The sequence below is a fragment of the Pseudophryne corroboree genome (genome assembly GCF_028390025.1).
Source record: "Pseudophryne corroboree isolate aPseCor3 chromosome 3 unlocalized genomic scaffold, aPseCor3.hap2 SUPER_3_unloc_27, whole genome shotgun sequence".
NCBI classification, from domain to species: Eukaryota; Metazoa; Chordata; class Amphibia; order Anura; family Myobatrachidae; genus Pseudophryne; species Pseudophryne corroboree.
The window spans coordinates 1,545,048-1,562,307 of NW_026967516.1; the positions used below are offsets into that span (position 1 = coordinate 1,545,048).

Consider the following 17,260-nt stretch of genomic DNA (forward strand, 5'->3'; position numbering starts at 1 on the left):
TCGGTACAGAAAGAGCAGTATTAGGCAGACACGCAGTTTTTGGCAGTAGCCAAATCAGCCACTATCTTGTCTAAGTCCTCTCCGAATAGGATATCTCCCTTGAAAGGGAGTACTTGCAGGGTTTTTCTAGAATCCAGATCCACAGACCAGGATCTCAGCCACAAATCCGGCGCGCCAGGAAAGACGTAGTAGAAATCTTGGCTGCCAGAATGCCGGCATCAGAAGCCGCCTCTTTAATATACAGAGAAGCTGTGACAATATACGACAAGCATTGTCTAGCATGGTCAGAAGAGATTTCAGCTTCTAACTCCTGGGCCCACGCAATAATAGCTTTTGCAGCCCATGTTGCTGCAATAGTGGGCTGCTGTGCAGCACCCGTGAGGGTGTTAATCGCTTTTAGACAACCTTCCACACGTTTGTCTGTAGGCTCCTTAAGAGACGTGATGGTAGTGACCGGTAGAGCTGAGGAGACCACCATCCGCGTCACATGTGAGTCCACTGGAGGAGGGTTCTCCCAATTTTTAGTCAGCTCTTGAGCGAGGGAATAGCGAGCAAGAAGCTTCTTGTGAGGTACAAACTTCTTTCCTGGGTTCTCCCAGGATTCCTGACGTATATCAACCAGGTGATCAGAGTGAGGTAAAACTTGTTTAACCACCTTCTGACGCTTGAATCTATCTGGTTTCTTAGGAGGGCCAGATGGCTCGAGATCATCTGTAATCTGTAAAATTACTCTAATGGCCTCCAAGAGATCAGGAACATCCACTTGTGAGCCAGTATAACAAGCAGTATTATCAGAATCTGTGGGGTCTGTGTAAACGCCATCTTCATCAGACGAGGTGTCAGGGACAGCAGTGGATTGTGAGGGAGTAATGGCCCGCTTAGAGGACACTTTTGTCTTAGGCGGGCGAGGGACAGACTTAGTAGTCAGTGACTGGTTCAATTTCTGTAACTGCGTGGACAAGGTATCTGCCAACGGAGAATTAGCTGAAGGGACTATATATGGTTTTACCGGCATAGGACCCATAGGGGGCATTAGTTTAGTAACTAGCATAGACTGCAATGTTTAGAATGTAGCACACGGCAGGTCATTGTGTACCACCGTTGCCATAGTACCACTTACCTATGTTCACACGAGGCTCAGTCCACTTCTCCCTGTAGAATCCTCTGGGTGCCTGTGAAAAAATGTATACTCACATAATCCAGTGTTGCTTGTCTTCTTTGTATAATCCACGTACTTGGCAAAACAAAAAAACAGAAACCCGACCACGCACTGAAAGGGGTCCCATGTTTACACATGGGACCTCTTTCCCCGACTGCCAGGACCCCCCCTGACTCCTGTCACAGAGGGTCCCTTCAGCCAATCAGGAAGCACCACGTTGTTGCACTCTCCTGATTGGCTGTGTGCTCCTGTAGTGTCTGTCAGGCAGCACACGGCAGAGATACTATGTTGCGCCTATGCGCTCTATTGTATCCAATGCTGGGAACTTTGCGGTCAGCGGTGAGGTTACTTTCGGTCAACCACTGACCGCAAAGTTCCCACCATTGGATACAATGGAGCGCATAGGCGCTACATTGTATCTCTGCCGTGTGCTGCCTCACTGACACTACAACTACATGAACCACCAGCGGGAGAAGGCGGCCCAAACGGCGCGCAAGCAATTTAGCAAAGAGTTTAATGTCGCAATTGAGGAGGGAAATAGGTCGGTTGCTCGAGCACTGGGTGGGGTCCTTACCCTCTTTTGGGATCACAGTTATATGTGCTTCCAAGGTCTGCGGAGAAAAGCCTTTCTCGGCAGAGATGGAATTGCACGCCTTCAAGAAGAGGGGCAACAGGGATTGTTTAAAGGCTTTATAGTATCCGACTGGGAAACCATCCAGGCCCGGACTCTTCCCAGTTGGTGTAGCCGCCAAGGCTGTTTCCAGCTCTTCTATGGTAAAGGGTTGTTCCAGAGCATCCAGGTCTGACTCAGGAAGTTTTGGAAATTCAACTTCCGCCAGGTATCTCTGTATCAATACCCTCAGATCAGAGGCAGCCTGAGGGGTTTGATCCTTTCTAAGATTATAGAGGGACTCCTAATAAGTTTGGAAGGAATGAGCAATCTGAGGCAATGTATATGCAGCACGTCCCCCCGGCTCATGGACAGAGTGATTCGCAAAAAAATAGACCCGCACTTGAGCCCTCAGAGACTAACACCCAGATACGAATGAATAGTGAATGCCCGTATTGTATGAAATAACAGCCGCGTTTGACTGATGGTCTATTCATTCGTAATTCATAACTTTGCCAATCAAACAATTACGAATAGACCAGACACTGCGGAGATTGGTGCTTACTGAATTCCCGGATTGGGACTTTGAAAAAAAAAACACAAATTGGGCAAACTCGGATTATTAGTAAATACTGGCCCATGTCTTCCTGAACGGTGTCATGCGCTGAAATCAGATCTTTGTGAGACACAACAATCTCTTTCATCTCAGTCTGTACGAGTGCCAATCTCACTGATATCAGACCTCAAAGCTTGAATATTACAGTTAAATTCTGAGATTATTTCCGTCCTTAAATGCAGATAACATAGAATGTATAGAGCGTAGAGTAACAGGACCATCTAGAGTGTCTTAAGAGGTCTACAGCTGGGCTGTGCGCCTGACAAGTAGAAGCAGATGATGATGTAGTGGTCTCAGAAGGACCACCTGAATTCGAGGTACCAAAATCTCTTTGGACAGGTGGGGCCGATTTGTTACCTTTAAACCTTTTTTGGAGGCATGGTAAGCCGGCTACAAAGAGACTGACCTCTCAGAGATAGGAAAATACAAACGATCTATAAATAAAAGGAGCAGTAGTACGCTGTCAGGAGGTTACATCAAGATGACTCCATTCAATATGACATTCTTAGTCGGGGTGACAAGTAAACATTATGTAATGCAACTCAAATAACACAGTAATGACTGAGAAATTCCACTAGAGGTCAGCGTGATCACAGACGTGAAGTACTCAGCACAGAGAGACACAAATGGCAAAATATATTCAGTGGATAAATCCACAAAATAATATACTGTGAGGTTGTAATCAGAGTGTAATGAGCTGTACTCAGATGATGCTTGATACTGGGCTCTGCATGTAGACTGAGAGGAAGTAGATGATAGTGGTACCATATAAATAGAAGGTAGTTTCACCTCCAGGCAAATGCCTCAATTTAGTGCAGTGACCCCGGTCCAGCTGTCACGACACTTATTTATATTAAACCTTATTGAAGGCAGAAGACAAAGCATGTGATGGCCGGGCACCAGGATCCAAAATGGCAGCCATCTCACTTCCCAATTTCACTGCCGGGCTCCGGTGACTGTGGGCATCCCGTTCTGTCCCCAGCAGTAGTGGGACCTGCGCACCCGTGTTATCTGAAGAGCAAGTACTCCCGCCTGAGCCAAAAGCGCCTTCAAGTCAGGTGTCTGAAGTGTGCAGGAAAGACCAGGTGTGCGCAGCCCCAGAATACAGCCCATGGCTTCATAGGCGTCACTAGGCTGCGGCAGTGAACAGTGCTCTGAGTGAGCGTCTTTGGGGCAATAGGAGTGGGGAACTTAATAGATTGGGTCTTGGTCCCAGCGGCAGCTGAGAGCTATCAGGTAGGGTAGATAAGAAGCCACTTAGTGAGGAGATCTCCAGAAAGCACGTCTGGATGGACCACGCCCCTCTTATTTATAATTTTATATACTAACAGAGGTGACAGGTGTGGTACATCCCTGCAAAGGCAGATCCAATCTCTTTCTCATCAGACTCTGCTGTCTTCCCTGCACTCTCACTCAGATGTTCACTGCTGCCAGTAGCACACGTATGAGAAGCAGAAGTATGGTGGCAGCAGTATAGATTGTGATATGTAATTCTCTGTATCATTCTTACCGTGCACACATCATCCTTATTACTACTGAGAATATAGAGGTAATACACTGATGATGGGGATGTAAAAATAGGATTTTAAAAACCTAACGAAAATACTTTTCTCGTAGTCTGTAGAGGATGCTGGGGTCCATTTAGTACCATGGGGTATAGACGGGTGCTTTAGGAGCCACTGTCACTTTAAGAGTTTAATAGTGTGGGCTGGTTTCCCTCTATGCCCCTCCTACCAGACTCAGTCTAGAAACTGTGCCCGAGGAGACGGATATACTTCGAGAGAAGGAAATACACAGATAGTGGTGAAATTCTCACCAGCTCACACATAACAAAAAAGCCAAACTAACCAACTTAGAACACTTCAGCAACGGCTAAACCAACAATTCTGAACCAAGTAACAATGCAGTAATACGAAGCACAGGACGGGGGCGCCCAACATCCTCTACGGACTACGAGAAAAGGATTTACCAGTAGGTAATTACAATCCTATTTTCTCTTACATTCTAGAGGATGCTGGGGTCCATTTAGTACCATGGAGATGTACCAAAGCTCCCAGTACAGGAGGGAGAGTGCTGAGGTTCCTGCAGTAATGATTGACCAAACTTGAAGTCCTCAGAGGCCGAAGTATAGAACTTGTAAAATTTAGCAAATGTGTTCGACCCTAACCAAGTAGCTGCTCAGCAAAGCTGAATAGCCGAGACACCCCAGGCAGCTGCCCAGGAAGAACCCACTTTACGGGTAGAGTGGGCCTGAACAGATTTTGGAATTGGCAATCCTGTTGTGGAATAAGCATGCTGGATAGTAAGCCTGATCAGATATAAAAAAAAATTATAAGCATAAAAAAAAATATATATATATGTATATAAATACATATATATATATATATATATATATTGTAAATTTGGGCAAGCACAGCACAGCAATTAGTCTGGTATATTACCATGCAAGAAGTAGAGCAGTCAATTGGTGTGTATACTCCAAGGAACTTATGCCACAGTCCTGGGGGCAATTTGCAATGCTGACAGATGAAGGTCCACAAATTTCTTAGGACAGACCTTTGCTTGGTTTCCGAGCAGCAACTCAGTCCTATTTGAAGCTTGGTCTCCCATGTTGTTAGTGGATAACTGTCGAATCCCCGTTTTGGCTTGTATGGACTTCTAGGCTTGTTCCTGATGTAAAGTGGTGGAGTTAGTAGTGCCCAACTTCTCTTAACCAACGCGTTTCGCTGTACCAACAGCTTTCTCAAGGTACCTGGCCATCATGTCTATCTGAGATACACCCCATCGGTGTTTTACCTCTGTGAATACCTCCGGGTGGAGGCCCCATTCTCCTGTATGTAGATCATGTCTGCTGAGGAAGTCAGCTTCCCAGTTGTCCACTCCCGGAATGAAGATCGCTGACAGCGCCAGCACGTGTCTTTCTGACCAGAGGAGGGTTCTTGTTACCTCTGACATTGCAGCCCTGCTCTTCATTCCACCCTGCCTGTTTATGTAGGACACCGCTGTGACGTTGTCCGACTAAACCTGAATGGCTCGATATTGCAGAAGATGAGCCGCAAGTAGAAGGCCATTGTATATGTCCCTTTGTTCCAGAATGTTTATTGGAAGGACAGATTCCTGGCCTGACCACTTTCCTTGGAAGTTTTCCCCCTGGGTGACTACTCCCCAACCTTTGATGCTTGCATCCGTGGTTAGAAGAATCCAATTCTGAATCCCAAACCTGCGGGCCGCAGGTGAGAAGTTTGCAGCCACCAGAGTACTGAAATTCTGGCTTTCGGCGACAGGCATATCCGCTGGTGCATGTGAAGATGTGATCCCGACCACTTGTCCAGGAGATCCAGCTGGAAGAACCGTGCATGGAATCTTCCGTATTGTAGAGCCTTGTAGGAGGCTACCATCTTCCCCAGAAGGCGAGTGCACTGATGAACCGTTACCCAGGGAGGTTTCAAGACATCCTGGACCATTGATTGGATCACCAACGCTTTCTCCACCGGTAGAAACAACCTCTGCACTTCCGTGTCAAGTATCATCCCCAGGAAGGGCAGTCTCCTTGTCTGTTCCAAATGTGACTTTGGAAGGTTCAGGATCCACCCATGATCCCAGACTAATTGAGTTGAGAGCGCAATACTCTGCAACAGCTTCTCCTTAGAAGATGCCTCTATCAGCAGTTCATCCAGATATGGAATTATGTTCACTCCCTGTTTGCGTAGGAGGAGCATTATCTCTGCCATGACCATGGTGAACACCCTCGGTGCTGTGGAGAGGCCAAATGACAACATTTGGAACTAGTAGTGACAGTCCTGTAGTGCAAACCGTAGATAGGCCTGGTGAGGTGGCCAGATCAGAATGTGAAGGTACGCATCTTTGATATCCAGGGATACTAGGAATTCCCCCTGTTCCAGACCTGAGATTATCGCTCTCAGAGACTACATCTTGAATTGGAAAACCCTCAAGTAGGGGTTCAACGCCTTCAGGTTCAATATAGGCCTTACCGAACCATCCGGTTTTGGTACCACAAACAGGTTTGAGTAATAACCCTTGATTTTTGGGTGAGGTGGAACTGGAACAATGACATTTGTTTGTACCAATTTTTGAATGGCCTCCTGTAGGACAGCACTTTTTGTTAGCGAAGCTGGTATGCATGATTTGAAGAATCTGTGAGGTGGGAGTTCCTGAAACTCCAGTCTGTACCCCTGGTGAACAATATCCTTCACCCAGGGGTCTAGGCATGATGACGCCCAGACATGACTGAAATCTTTTAGTCTCGCTCCCACCTGCCTGATGTCCAGGCTGAGAGGTCCATCGTCATGCTGAATATTTGAAGGAAGCAGAACCTGGTTTCTGTACCTGGGAACCTGTTGGTGACGGTTTTTTGGATCTTCCCTGACCTCCTCTAAAGAAGGTGTGAGGGGGTTTGGATTTTTCTCTGACGTCCTAGTGGATGCTGGGACTCCGTAAGGACCATGGGGATATAGCGGCTCCGCAGGAGACAGGGCACAATAATAAAAGCTTTAGGATCAGGTGGTGTGCACTGGCTCCTCCCCCTATGACCCTCCTCCAAGCCTCAGTTAGATTTTTGTGCCCGGCCGAGAAGGGTGCAATCTAGGTGGCTCTCCTGAGCTGCTTAGAATAAAAGTTAAGTTAGGTTTTTTTCTTTCAGTGAGACCTGCTGGCAACAGGCTCACTGCTACGAGGGACTTAGGGGAGAGAAGTAAACTCACCTGCGTGCAGGATGGATTTGCTTCTTAGGCTACTGGACACCATTAGCTCCAGAGGGATCGAACACAGGCCCAGCCATGGAGTCCGGTCCCGGAGCCGCGCCGCCGACCCCCCTTGCAGATGCCGAAGTTGAAGAGGTCCAGAGGTCCAGAAACAGGCGGCAGAAGACTTTCAGTCTTCATAAGGTAGCGCACAGCACTGCAGCTGTGCGCCATTGTTGTCAGCACACTTCATACCAGCGGTCACTGAGGGTGCAGGGCGCTGGGGGGGGCGCCCTGGGCAGCAATGTATTATACCTTTTTTATGGCTAAAATACATCACATATAGCCCTTGAGGCTATATGGATGTATTTAACCCCTGCCAGATCTCACAAACTCCGGGAGAAGAGCCCGCCGTTTTAGGGGGCGGGGCCTATTCTCCTCAGCACACGGCGCCATTTTCCTGCTCAGCTCTGCTGTGAGGAAGGCTCCCAGACTCTCCCCTGCACTGCACTACAGAAACAGGGTTAAAACAGAGAGGGGGGGCACTTATTTGGCGATATGATTACATATGTGAAAATGCTATAAGGGAAAACACTTGTATAAGGGGTTGTCCCTGTATAATTATAGCGTTTTTGGTGTGTGCTGGCAAACTCTCCCTCTGTCTCCCCAAAGGGCTAGTGGGGTCCTGTCCTCTATCAGAGCATTCCCTGTGTGTGTGTGCTGTGTGTCGGTACGTGTGTGTCGACAGGTAGGAGGACGATGTTGGTGAGGAGGCGGAGCAAATTGCCTGTATTGGGGATGTCACTCTCTAGGGAGTCTACACCGGAATGGATGGCTTATTTAGGAATTACGTGATAATGTCAACACGATGCAATGGTCGGTTGACGACATGAGACGGTCGGCAAACAAATTAGTACCTGTCCAGGCGTCTCAGACACCGTCAGGGGCTTGTAAAAACGCCCATTTACCTCAGTTGGTCGACACAGACACAGACAGGGACACTGATTTCAGTGTCGACGGTGAAGAAACAAACGTATTTTCCTTTAGGGCCGCACGTTACATGTTAAGGGCAATGAAGGAGGTGTTACATATTTCTGATACTACAAGTACCACAAATAAGGGTATTATGTAGGGTGGGAATAATCTACTTGTAGTTTTTCCTGAATCAGATATAGATATATATATATATATATATATTAAAGTGTGTGATGATACGTGGGTTTCCTCCGATAGAAAATTATGGGAGGTATACCTTTTCCCGCCAGAAGTGAGGGCGAGTTGGGAAACACACCTTATGGTGGATAAGGCGCTCATACGCTTATAAAAACAAGTGGCGTTACCGTCTCCAGATACGGCCGCCCTCAAGGAGCCAGCTGATAGGAAGCTGAAAAATATCCTAAAAAGTATATACACACATACTGGTGTTATACTACGACCAGCAATCGCCTCAGCCTGGATGTGCAGAGCTGGGGGGGCTTGGTCGGATTTCCTGACTGAAAATATTGATACCCTTGACAGGGACAATATTTTATTGACTATAGAGCATTTTAAGGATGCATTTCTATATATGCGAGATGCGCAGAGGGATATTTGCATTCTGGCATCAAGAGTAAATGTGATGTCCATATCTGCCAGACGATGTTTATAGACACGACAGTGGTCAGGTGATGCAGATTCCAGACGGCACATGGAAGTATTGCCGTATAAAGGGGCGGTCCATCGGACCTGGTGGCCATGGCAACAGCTGAAAAATCCACTTTTGTTACCCCAAGTCACATCTCAGCAGAAAAGGACACAGTCTTTTCAGTCTCAGTCCTTTCGTACCCATAAAGGCAGGGGGCAAAAGGCCAATCATATCTGCCCAGGGTTAGAGGAAAGGGAAGAAGACTGCAGCAGGCAGCCCATTCCCAGGAACAGAAGTCCTCCACAGCTTCTGACAAGTCCGCAGCATGACGCTGGGGCCATACAAGCGGACTCAGGTGCGGTGGGGGGGGTCATCTCAAGAGTTTCAGCACACAGTGGGCTCACTCGCAAGTGGACTCCTGGATCCTACACGTAGTATCCCAGGTGTACATTGGAAATTCGAGACGTCTCCCCCTCACAAGTTCCTGAAGTCTGCTTTACCAACGTCTCCCTCCGACAGGGAGGCAGTATTGGGAAAAAAATTCACAGGCTGTATTCCCAGCAGGTGATAATCAAAGTACTCCTCCTACAACAAGGGAAGGGGTATTATTCCACACTATATTGTGGTACTGAAGCCAGACGGCTCGGTGAGATCTGAAAGATTTGAACACTTACATACAAGGGTTCAAATCAAGATGGAGTCACTCAGAGCAGTGATAGTGAACCAGGACGATATGGTGTCACTGGATATCAGGGACATTTACCTACATGTCCAGATTTGCCCTTCTCATCAAGGGTATCTAAGGTTCATGGTACAGAACTGTCACTATCAGTTCAGACTCTGCCGTTTGGATTGTCCACGGCACCCCGGGTCTTTACCAAGGTAATGGCCGAAATGATGATTCTTCTTAAAAGAAATATGGACGCTTTCCTGATAAGGGCAAGGTCCAGAGAACAGTTGGAGGTCGGAGTAGCACTATCTCAAGTAGTTTCTACGACAGCACGAATGGATTCTAAATATTCCAAAATCGCAGCTTTTTCCGACGACACGTCTACTGTTCCTAGGGATGATTCTGGACACAGTCCAGAAAAGGATGTTTTCTCCCGGAGAAGAAAGCCAGGGAGTTATCCGAGCTAGTCAGGAACCTCCTAAAACCAGGAAAGGTATCAGTGCATCATTGCACAAGGGTCCTGTGGAAAATGGTGGTTTCTTACAAAGCGATCCCATTCGGTAGATTTCAAGCAAGAACCTTTCAGTGGGATCTGCTGGGAAAATGGTCCGGATCGCATCTTCAGATGCATCAGCGGATAACCCTGTCTCTAAGGACAAGGGTGTTTCTTCTGCGGTGGCTGCAGAGTGCTCATCTATGAAAGGGCCGCAGATTTGGCATTCAGGACTGGGTCCTGGTGACCACGGATGCCAGCCTGAGTGGCTGGGGAGCAGTCACACAAGGAAAAAATTTCCAGGGAGTGTGATCAAGTCTGGAGATTTCTCTCCACATAAATATACTGGAGTTAAGGGCAATTTACAATGCTCTAAGCTTAGCAGGACCTCTGCTTCAAGGTCAGCCGGTATTGATCCAGTGGGACAACATCACGGCAGTCGCCCACGTAAACAAACAGGGCGACACAAGAAGCAGGAGGTAATGGCAGAAACTGCAAGGATTCTTCGCTGGGCGAAAAATCAGGTGATAACACTCTCAGCAGTGTTAATTCCGGGAGTGGAAAACTGGGAAGCAGACATCCTCAGCAGGCATGACCTCCACCCGGGAGAGTGGGGACTTCAGCGGGAAGTCTTCCACATGATTGTAAACCGTTGGGAAAAACCAAAGGTGGACATGATGGCGTCCCGCCTGAACAAAAAACTAGACAGATATTGCGCCAGGTCAAGGGACCCTCAGGCAATAGCGGTGGACGCTCTGGTAACACTGTGGGTGTACCAGTCAGGGTATGTGTTCCCTCCTATGCATCTCATACCAAAAGTACTGAGAATCATAAGAAGGAGATGAGTAAGAACGGTACTCGTGGTTCCGGATGGGTCAAGAAGGACATGGTACCCGGAACTTCAAGAGATGCTCACGGAAGAACCGTGGCCGCTACCTTTAAGAAAGGACCTGCTCCAGCAAGGGCCTTGTCTGTTCCAAGACTTACGCCGGCTGCGTTTGACGGCATGGCAATTGAACGCCGGATCCTGAAAGGGCATTCCAGATGAAGTCATCCCTACCCTGGTCGAAGCCAGGAAGGATGTAACCGCAAAACATTTTCACCGCATTGGGCGAAAATATGTTGCGTGGTGTGAGGCCAAGAAGGTCCCTACAGAGGAATTCCAACTGGGTCGTTTCCTACACTTCCTGAAAACAGGACTGTCTATGGGCCTAAAATTAGGGTCCATTAAGGTTCAAATTTCGACCCTGTCGAATTTCTCCCAGAAAGAACTGGCTTCAGTGCCTGAAGTTCAGACGTTTGTAGAAGGGGTACTGCATATACAGCCTCCTTTTGTGCCCCAGTGGCACCTTGGGATCTCAATGTTGTTTTGAGTTTCCTAAAGTCACATTGGTTTGATCCACTCACCACTGTGGACTTAAAATATTCACATGGAAGGTGAAGAATTAGCCCTGGCTTCAGCCAGGCGTGGGTCAGAATGGGCGGCTTTATCATATGAAAGCCCTTACTTAATTTTTCATTCTGACAGGGCAGAATTGAGGACTCGTCCTCAATTTTTTCCTTAAGGTGTTTTCTGTTTTTCACATGAACCAACCTATTGTGGTACCTGCGGCTACTAGGGACTTGGAGGACTCCAAGTTACTTGACGTTGTCAGGGCCCTGAAAATATATGTTCCAGGACGGCTGGAGTCAGAAAATCTGACTCGCTGTTTAGCCTGTATGCACCCAACAAGATGGGTGCTCCTGCTTCTAAGCAGACGATTGCTCGCTGGATTTGTAGTACAATTCAGCTTGCACATTCTGTGGCAGGCTTGCCACAGCAAAAATCAGTAAAAGCCCATTCCACAAGGAAGTGGGCTCATCTTGGGCGACTGCCTGAGGGGTCTCGGCTTTACAACTTTGCTGAGCAGTTACTTGGTCAGGGGCAAACACGTTTGCTAAATTCTAAAAATTTGATACCCTGGCTGAGGAGGACATGGAGTCTCTCATTCGGTGCTGCAGGGTCATCCGCACTCTCCCGCCCGTTTGGGAGCTTTGGTATAATCCCCATGGTCCTTACGGAGTCCCAGCATCCACTAGGACGTCAGAGAAAATAAGATTTTACTTACCGATAAATCTATTTCTCGTAGTCCGTAGTGGATGCTGGGCGCCCATCCCAAGTGTGGATTGTCTGCAATACTTGTACATAGTTATTGTTACAAAAATCGGGTTATTCTTGTTGTGAGCCATCTTGTCAGAGGCTCCTTCGTTGTTATCATACTGTTAACTGGGTTCAGATCACAGGTTGTACGGTGTGATTGGTGTGGCTGGTATGAGTCTTACCCGGGATTCAATATCCTTCCTTATTATGCACGCTCGTCCGGGCACAGTATCCTAACTGAGGCTTGGAGGAGGGTCATAGGGGGAGGAGCCAGTGCACACCACCTGATCCTAAAGCTTTTATTATTGTGCCCTGTCTCCTGCGGAGCCGCTATATCCCCATGGTCCTTACGGAGTCCCAGCATCCACTACGGACTACGAGAAATAGATTTATCGGTAAGTAAAATCTTATTTTTACATTTTGCAGTCCAAAAGGACTGCAGTGTAGGATAAGATTTCTTAGCTGGGGCTGCTGCGGAGGGAAGAAATGTCGACTTACCCACAGTCGCCGTGGAAATCCACGCATCCAATGCGTCCCCAAATAGTGCCTGACCTGTAAATGGCAGGTTCTCCACACTTTTCTTGGATTCTGCATCCGCAGTCCATTGGCGTAGCCAGAGTCCTCTGCGTGCCGAGACAGCCATGGAAGTAGCAGGCCAATGTCCTTCATGGCCTCCACCATGAAGCCTGCAGAATCCTGTATGTGACGTAAAAACAAGTCAGTGTCACTCCTATCCATAGTATCTAAGTCCTGTAGTAAGGTGCCTGACCACTTTACTATGGCTTTAGAAATCCATGCACAAGCAATAGTGGGCCTTAAAGCCATGCCTGTAGCAGTGTATAGTGATTTGAGCGTAGTCTCAATCTTGCGGTCAGCCAGCTCCTTTAAGGCGGTTGAACCAGGGACAGGTAAAACCACCTTTGTAGAGAGCCTAGATACAGAAGCGTCTACAATAGGTGGGTTTTCCCACTTTTCTATTCTCTTCAGGGAAAGGGAAAGCAATGAGAATTTTTAGGGATCTGGAATTTTTTCCCAGGATTTTTCAAACAAGGAGTTTAACTCTTTAGAAGCAGGGAAGGTAAGCGAGGATTTCTTATTTACTGTAATATAAGATTCCTCTACTTGTTCCGGAACCTTCTCAGAAATATGCAAAACATCCCTAATGGCTTCAATCATTAGCTGCACCTCTTTAGCAATGGATGCATCCCCCCCCTTGCATATCCCCATCACAGTCCCCTGTATCAGAGTCGGTATCAGTGTCAGCTTGCATTATCTGGGCAAGTGTACATTTTTTGGGGTATGTAGGTGGGGTTTTAGAGGACGTAGTGGGAGCTGAATACTTCAAACCCACTACAGATTGTCTCAAAACCTGCGTCTCTTTCTCAGTATGTGACATCCTTGTTGAAAGCTGGGATATCATTCCCCTTAAAGAATCCACCCATGGGGGTTCAGATTCAGAAGGCTGAGACAGCACATTGCAGTCCTGAGTACATGGAATAGACTCCTCAGGAGAAGATAAACACTCTGCAGCACAGGACACAGAGTCCTTAGACATGGTAATGTGGATATACACACTTACACACAGACACAGGAAAATGTCAGACACAGTTTCCCCCAGAGTACCTTCAGAGAGTCACAGAGTATAAGGAGCCAGCCACACAGCGCCCCTGTAGGCAGTTATTATGATAAAAGCCCGGCGACGACCAACCTTAATAGGGAGGGCAGCACCCCCTGTCCATGTCCTAGTTCCTATGAGTCAATGATTCAGTGTCCTGTCATCGGAGTAGAGAACCATTGACTCTTCAGGAAGTTGGTTTCTACCCCACCCCCTCCCCCTAAGTCCCTCGAAGCAGGGAGGCTGTTGACTCTAGAAAATTAAAAAAACTAGGAAACCTCCTAGGAGCTCCCCTAGCTGTGACTCCTCTGGGCACATTTTCTAAACTGAGTCTGGTAGGAGGGGCATAGAGGGAGGGGCCAGCCCACACTATTAAACTCTTAAAGTGCCAGTGGCTCCCAAAGGACCCATCTATACTCCATGGTACTAAATGGACTCCAGCATCCTCTAGGATGTAAGAGAAAGTAGAGTATAACCTAGCAGATGATGATGATTACAGTGTATTATATGGTGTATTGCATGTAAAGTACCTTGTTCCACACCTACTCTGCTGTAGCAATATACCTTATATAAGGGTGAGTAACACATGTACAGGCTTACCAGCGTATGAGCACACACATAAAGGAATGCTACCTTACCAATGCTTCCAGGAGTAACGTTAGGAGACATTTCTCTGATCCATCAGCTCATATGACTGATATTATTGTTCATCTTGAATCTCCAATTCATACGATATGTTCCCCATCCATTGTTTTACATTGGTGCTGACATAGGACTTGGCGAGTGACTACTTCTCCATTTATACTTCATGGTTAGTTACCAGTGCAGGAGAGATGTATCTAAGTCTTATTATAATATTACATTTGTTATTGTGAGTGTTCTCAGGAGGGTGGACACAATGATAGTCTGAGACACAATATTATAAAGCCTTCATTAAAAGTTGTTTTATTATACACACACATTTACAATTAATTGTCCCAGAGAGTCGTTTTCTCCTATTCTTTGCAAGATTAATATTGTTACAGAAAAGTCACATTTCCATAATGTGTTTTATTTCCAGCAGATGGACACACAAGCAGAAATATCTCAGAAGGACATCTAATGTTATCCCCGGATTGTGACATAAAAGATAATGACAGTAGACAGGATTCTCCAGGAGATAACCCCATTACCCCAATTATACATCCAGCTCTATCAGCTGGTCCCCCTGATCCTGCAAAATATTCTCCTGATCACTCTGATATTGGTGCATCTGTTACAGCTCTGAGAGTAGATACAGAGTTTCCATGTGCTATAGATGCCAAATGTTTTACACAGAACACAAAGCCTATTAACCCACAGACAGGTAAGACAAGTGAGAGGCCATTTCTATGTTCTGAGTGTGGGAAATGTTTTATATACAAATCAAATCTTATTAAACATCGGAGATATCACATAGGTGAGAAGCCATTTCCATGTTCTGAGTGTGGGAAATGTTTTGCACACAAATCAGATAATAATAGACATCAGAGAAGTCACACAGGTGAGAAGCCATTTCCATGTTCTGAGTGTGGGAAATGTTTTGCACGGAGATCGGATCTTGCACATCAGAGAAGTCACACAGGTGATAAGCCATTTGCATGTTCTGAGTGTGGGAAATGTTTTGCATACAAATCAGTTCTTACTAGACATCAGAGAAGTCACACAGGTGAGAAGCCATTTCCATGTTCTGAGTGTGGGAAATGTTTTGCACACAAACTAAATCTTATTATACATCAGCGAAGTCACACAGGTGAGAAGCCATTTCCATGTTCTGAGTGTGGGAAATGTTTTGCACACAAATCAGATCTTATTAAACATGAGAGAAGTCACACAAGTGAGAGGCCATGTTCTGAGTGTGGGAAATGTTTTGCACACAAATCAGATAATAATAGACATCAGAGAAGTCACACAGGTGAGAAGCCATTTCCATGTTCTGAGTGTGGGAAATGTTTTGCACAGAAATCACATCTTGTTGAACATCAGAGAAGTCACACAGGTGTAAAGCCATTTCCATGTTCTGAGTGTGGAAAATGTTTTATCCAGAAATCACATCTTATTAAACATGAGAGAAGTCACACAGGCGAGAAGCCATTTTCTTGCTATGAGTGTGGGAAATGTTTTACCTGGAAATCACAACTTGTTACACATCAGCGAAGTCACAGGTGAGAAGCCATTTCCATGTTCTGAGTGTGGGAAATGTTTTGCACACAAATCAGATCTTATTAAACATGAGAAGTCACACAAGTGAGAGGCCATGTTCTTGCTCTGAGTGTGTGAAATGTTTTACATAGCAATCACAACTTGTTACACTTCAGCGAAGTCACAGGTGAGAGGCCATTTCCATACTCTAAAAATAAATCAGCACAATAGACATCACTCAGGTGAGAAACCATCTTCTATATTATACTTATTGCCATGCGTCGTTGTTCAAGGTTCTTCTCCTATGCTTTTTGCAATATGCATGCTACCGCAGTGTGAAATAATCAGATGTCATGCCCTCATCTACCACTGCTATGCAGATGACTTGTCTTTTGCTCCAGGTACTGAGAACCCAGTACCAATCCTAAATGGTTGTCTAGCTGAGCTCCAGGTGTGGCTGATGCCAGTTGGCTGTATCTCAGTCCTGGTGAAACAGGTCCTTATGATAGAAGCTCACCAACAAAGGGCAGGTCTACAGCTTAGCTTTGTTACCAACCAGACATACGCTTGGGGGTTCAGAGTTACAAAATGCTGATCCTGTGCGGAATCTTGGTGTCCTGGATAGTGGAGTGACATTTAAACATCAGGTATCAGCCACAATCAGATCCTCATCTGAGGAACATAGCTAGACTCCAGCACTTATTTCCCTCAGAAGATCTACCTGCAGTCATACATGCACTTGTATCATCACGCATAGACTACTGCAATGTCCTCTACGTGGGTCTCCCAGCAAAAAAATTGCACCGCTTGTAGCTTGTACAGAATGCAGCAGCCAGGCTGTTACCTAACCAGCCCGTTCCTGCCACATAACACCCATTCTCTACTCCCTTCCCCGGCTGCCTGTAAGATGGTGACTCTATTACATAATCTTACTGACTCTCCCAGCCCTACATGACCAGGGTCACTGGTACCAGAAGCAGCTTCTTTCTGCCTCTTTACTGCCTGGTTACTTCCATCTGCAGATGCTGGACTATTACCAGCAGTACCAAGAATCCCCAAGCATTTCTGAGATGGAAGTGGGGGAAACAGGGTGGGTGGCACTAGTGCTGTAGCGGGGGCTGCCAGAGGCAGTGTCTGTGGGTAATATTGTCCCCAAGCAGTGCTGAGGTGGAAGAGGGGGGCACAGGGTGGCGAGCAGTAGGGGGAGACAGGGAGGTTGGCAGTAGTGGGGTAAAGACAGGTTGAGGGGAGACAGGGCGGGTGGCAGTAGTGGGGGAGACAGGGCAGGTGGCAGTAGTGGGGGGAGACAGGGCAGATGGCCACAGAGCAGTACTGGGGGCTGCTGGAGACAGTAACGAGGTGTATGGGTCTCGCACAGAACCAGTTGATAATTAGACTTAATGATTATGCTTCCTTATTTCTAATTAATCCCTTGTATGTGTTACTGTTATTTGCTATGTCAGCCTTTATGTG

The 17,260-nt window shown here is 46.7% G+C and overlaps 1 protein-coding gene and 1 pseudogene across 1 annotated transcript in view; one reads left to right on the forward strand and one right to left on the reverse strand.

The window, feature by feature from the left end:
* LOC134983875 (oocyte zinc finger protein XlCOF22-like) overlaps positions 1-16,985 on the forward strand; it is a 52,919-nt gene extending 35,934 nt beyond the window's left edge. The window contains exon 6 of the mRNA XM_063949491.1: positions 14,691-16,985. Coding sequence (XP_063805561.1) covers positions 14,691-15,814 — 1,124 coding nt within the window. The 3' untranslated portion in view covers positions 15,815-16,985. The remainder of the gene's footprint in view (positions 1-14,690) is intronic.
* The window catches only part of LOC134983872 (zinc finger protein 585A-like), a 249,546-nt pseudogene that overhangs the window by 144,850 nt on the left and 87,436 nt on the right, over positions 1-17,260 (reverse strand).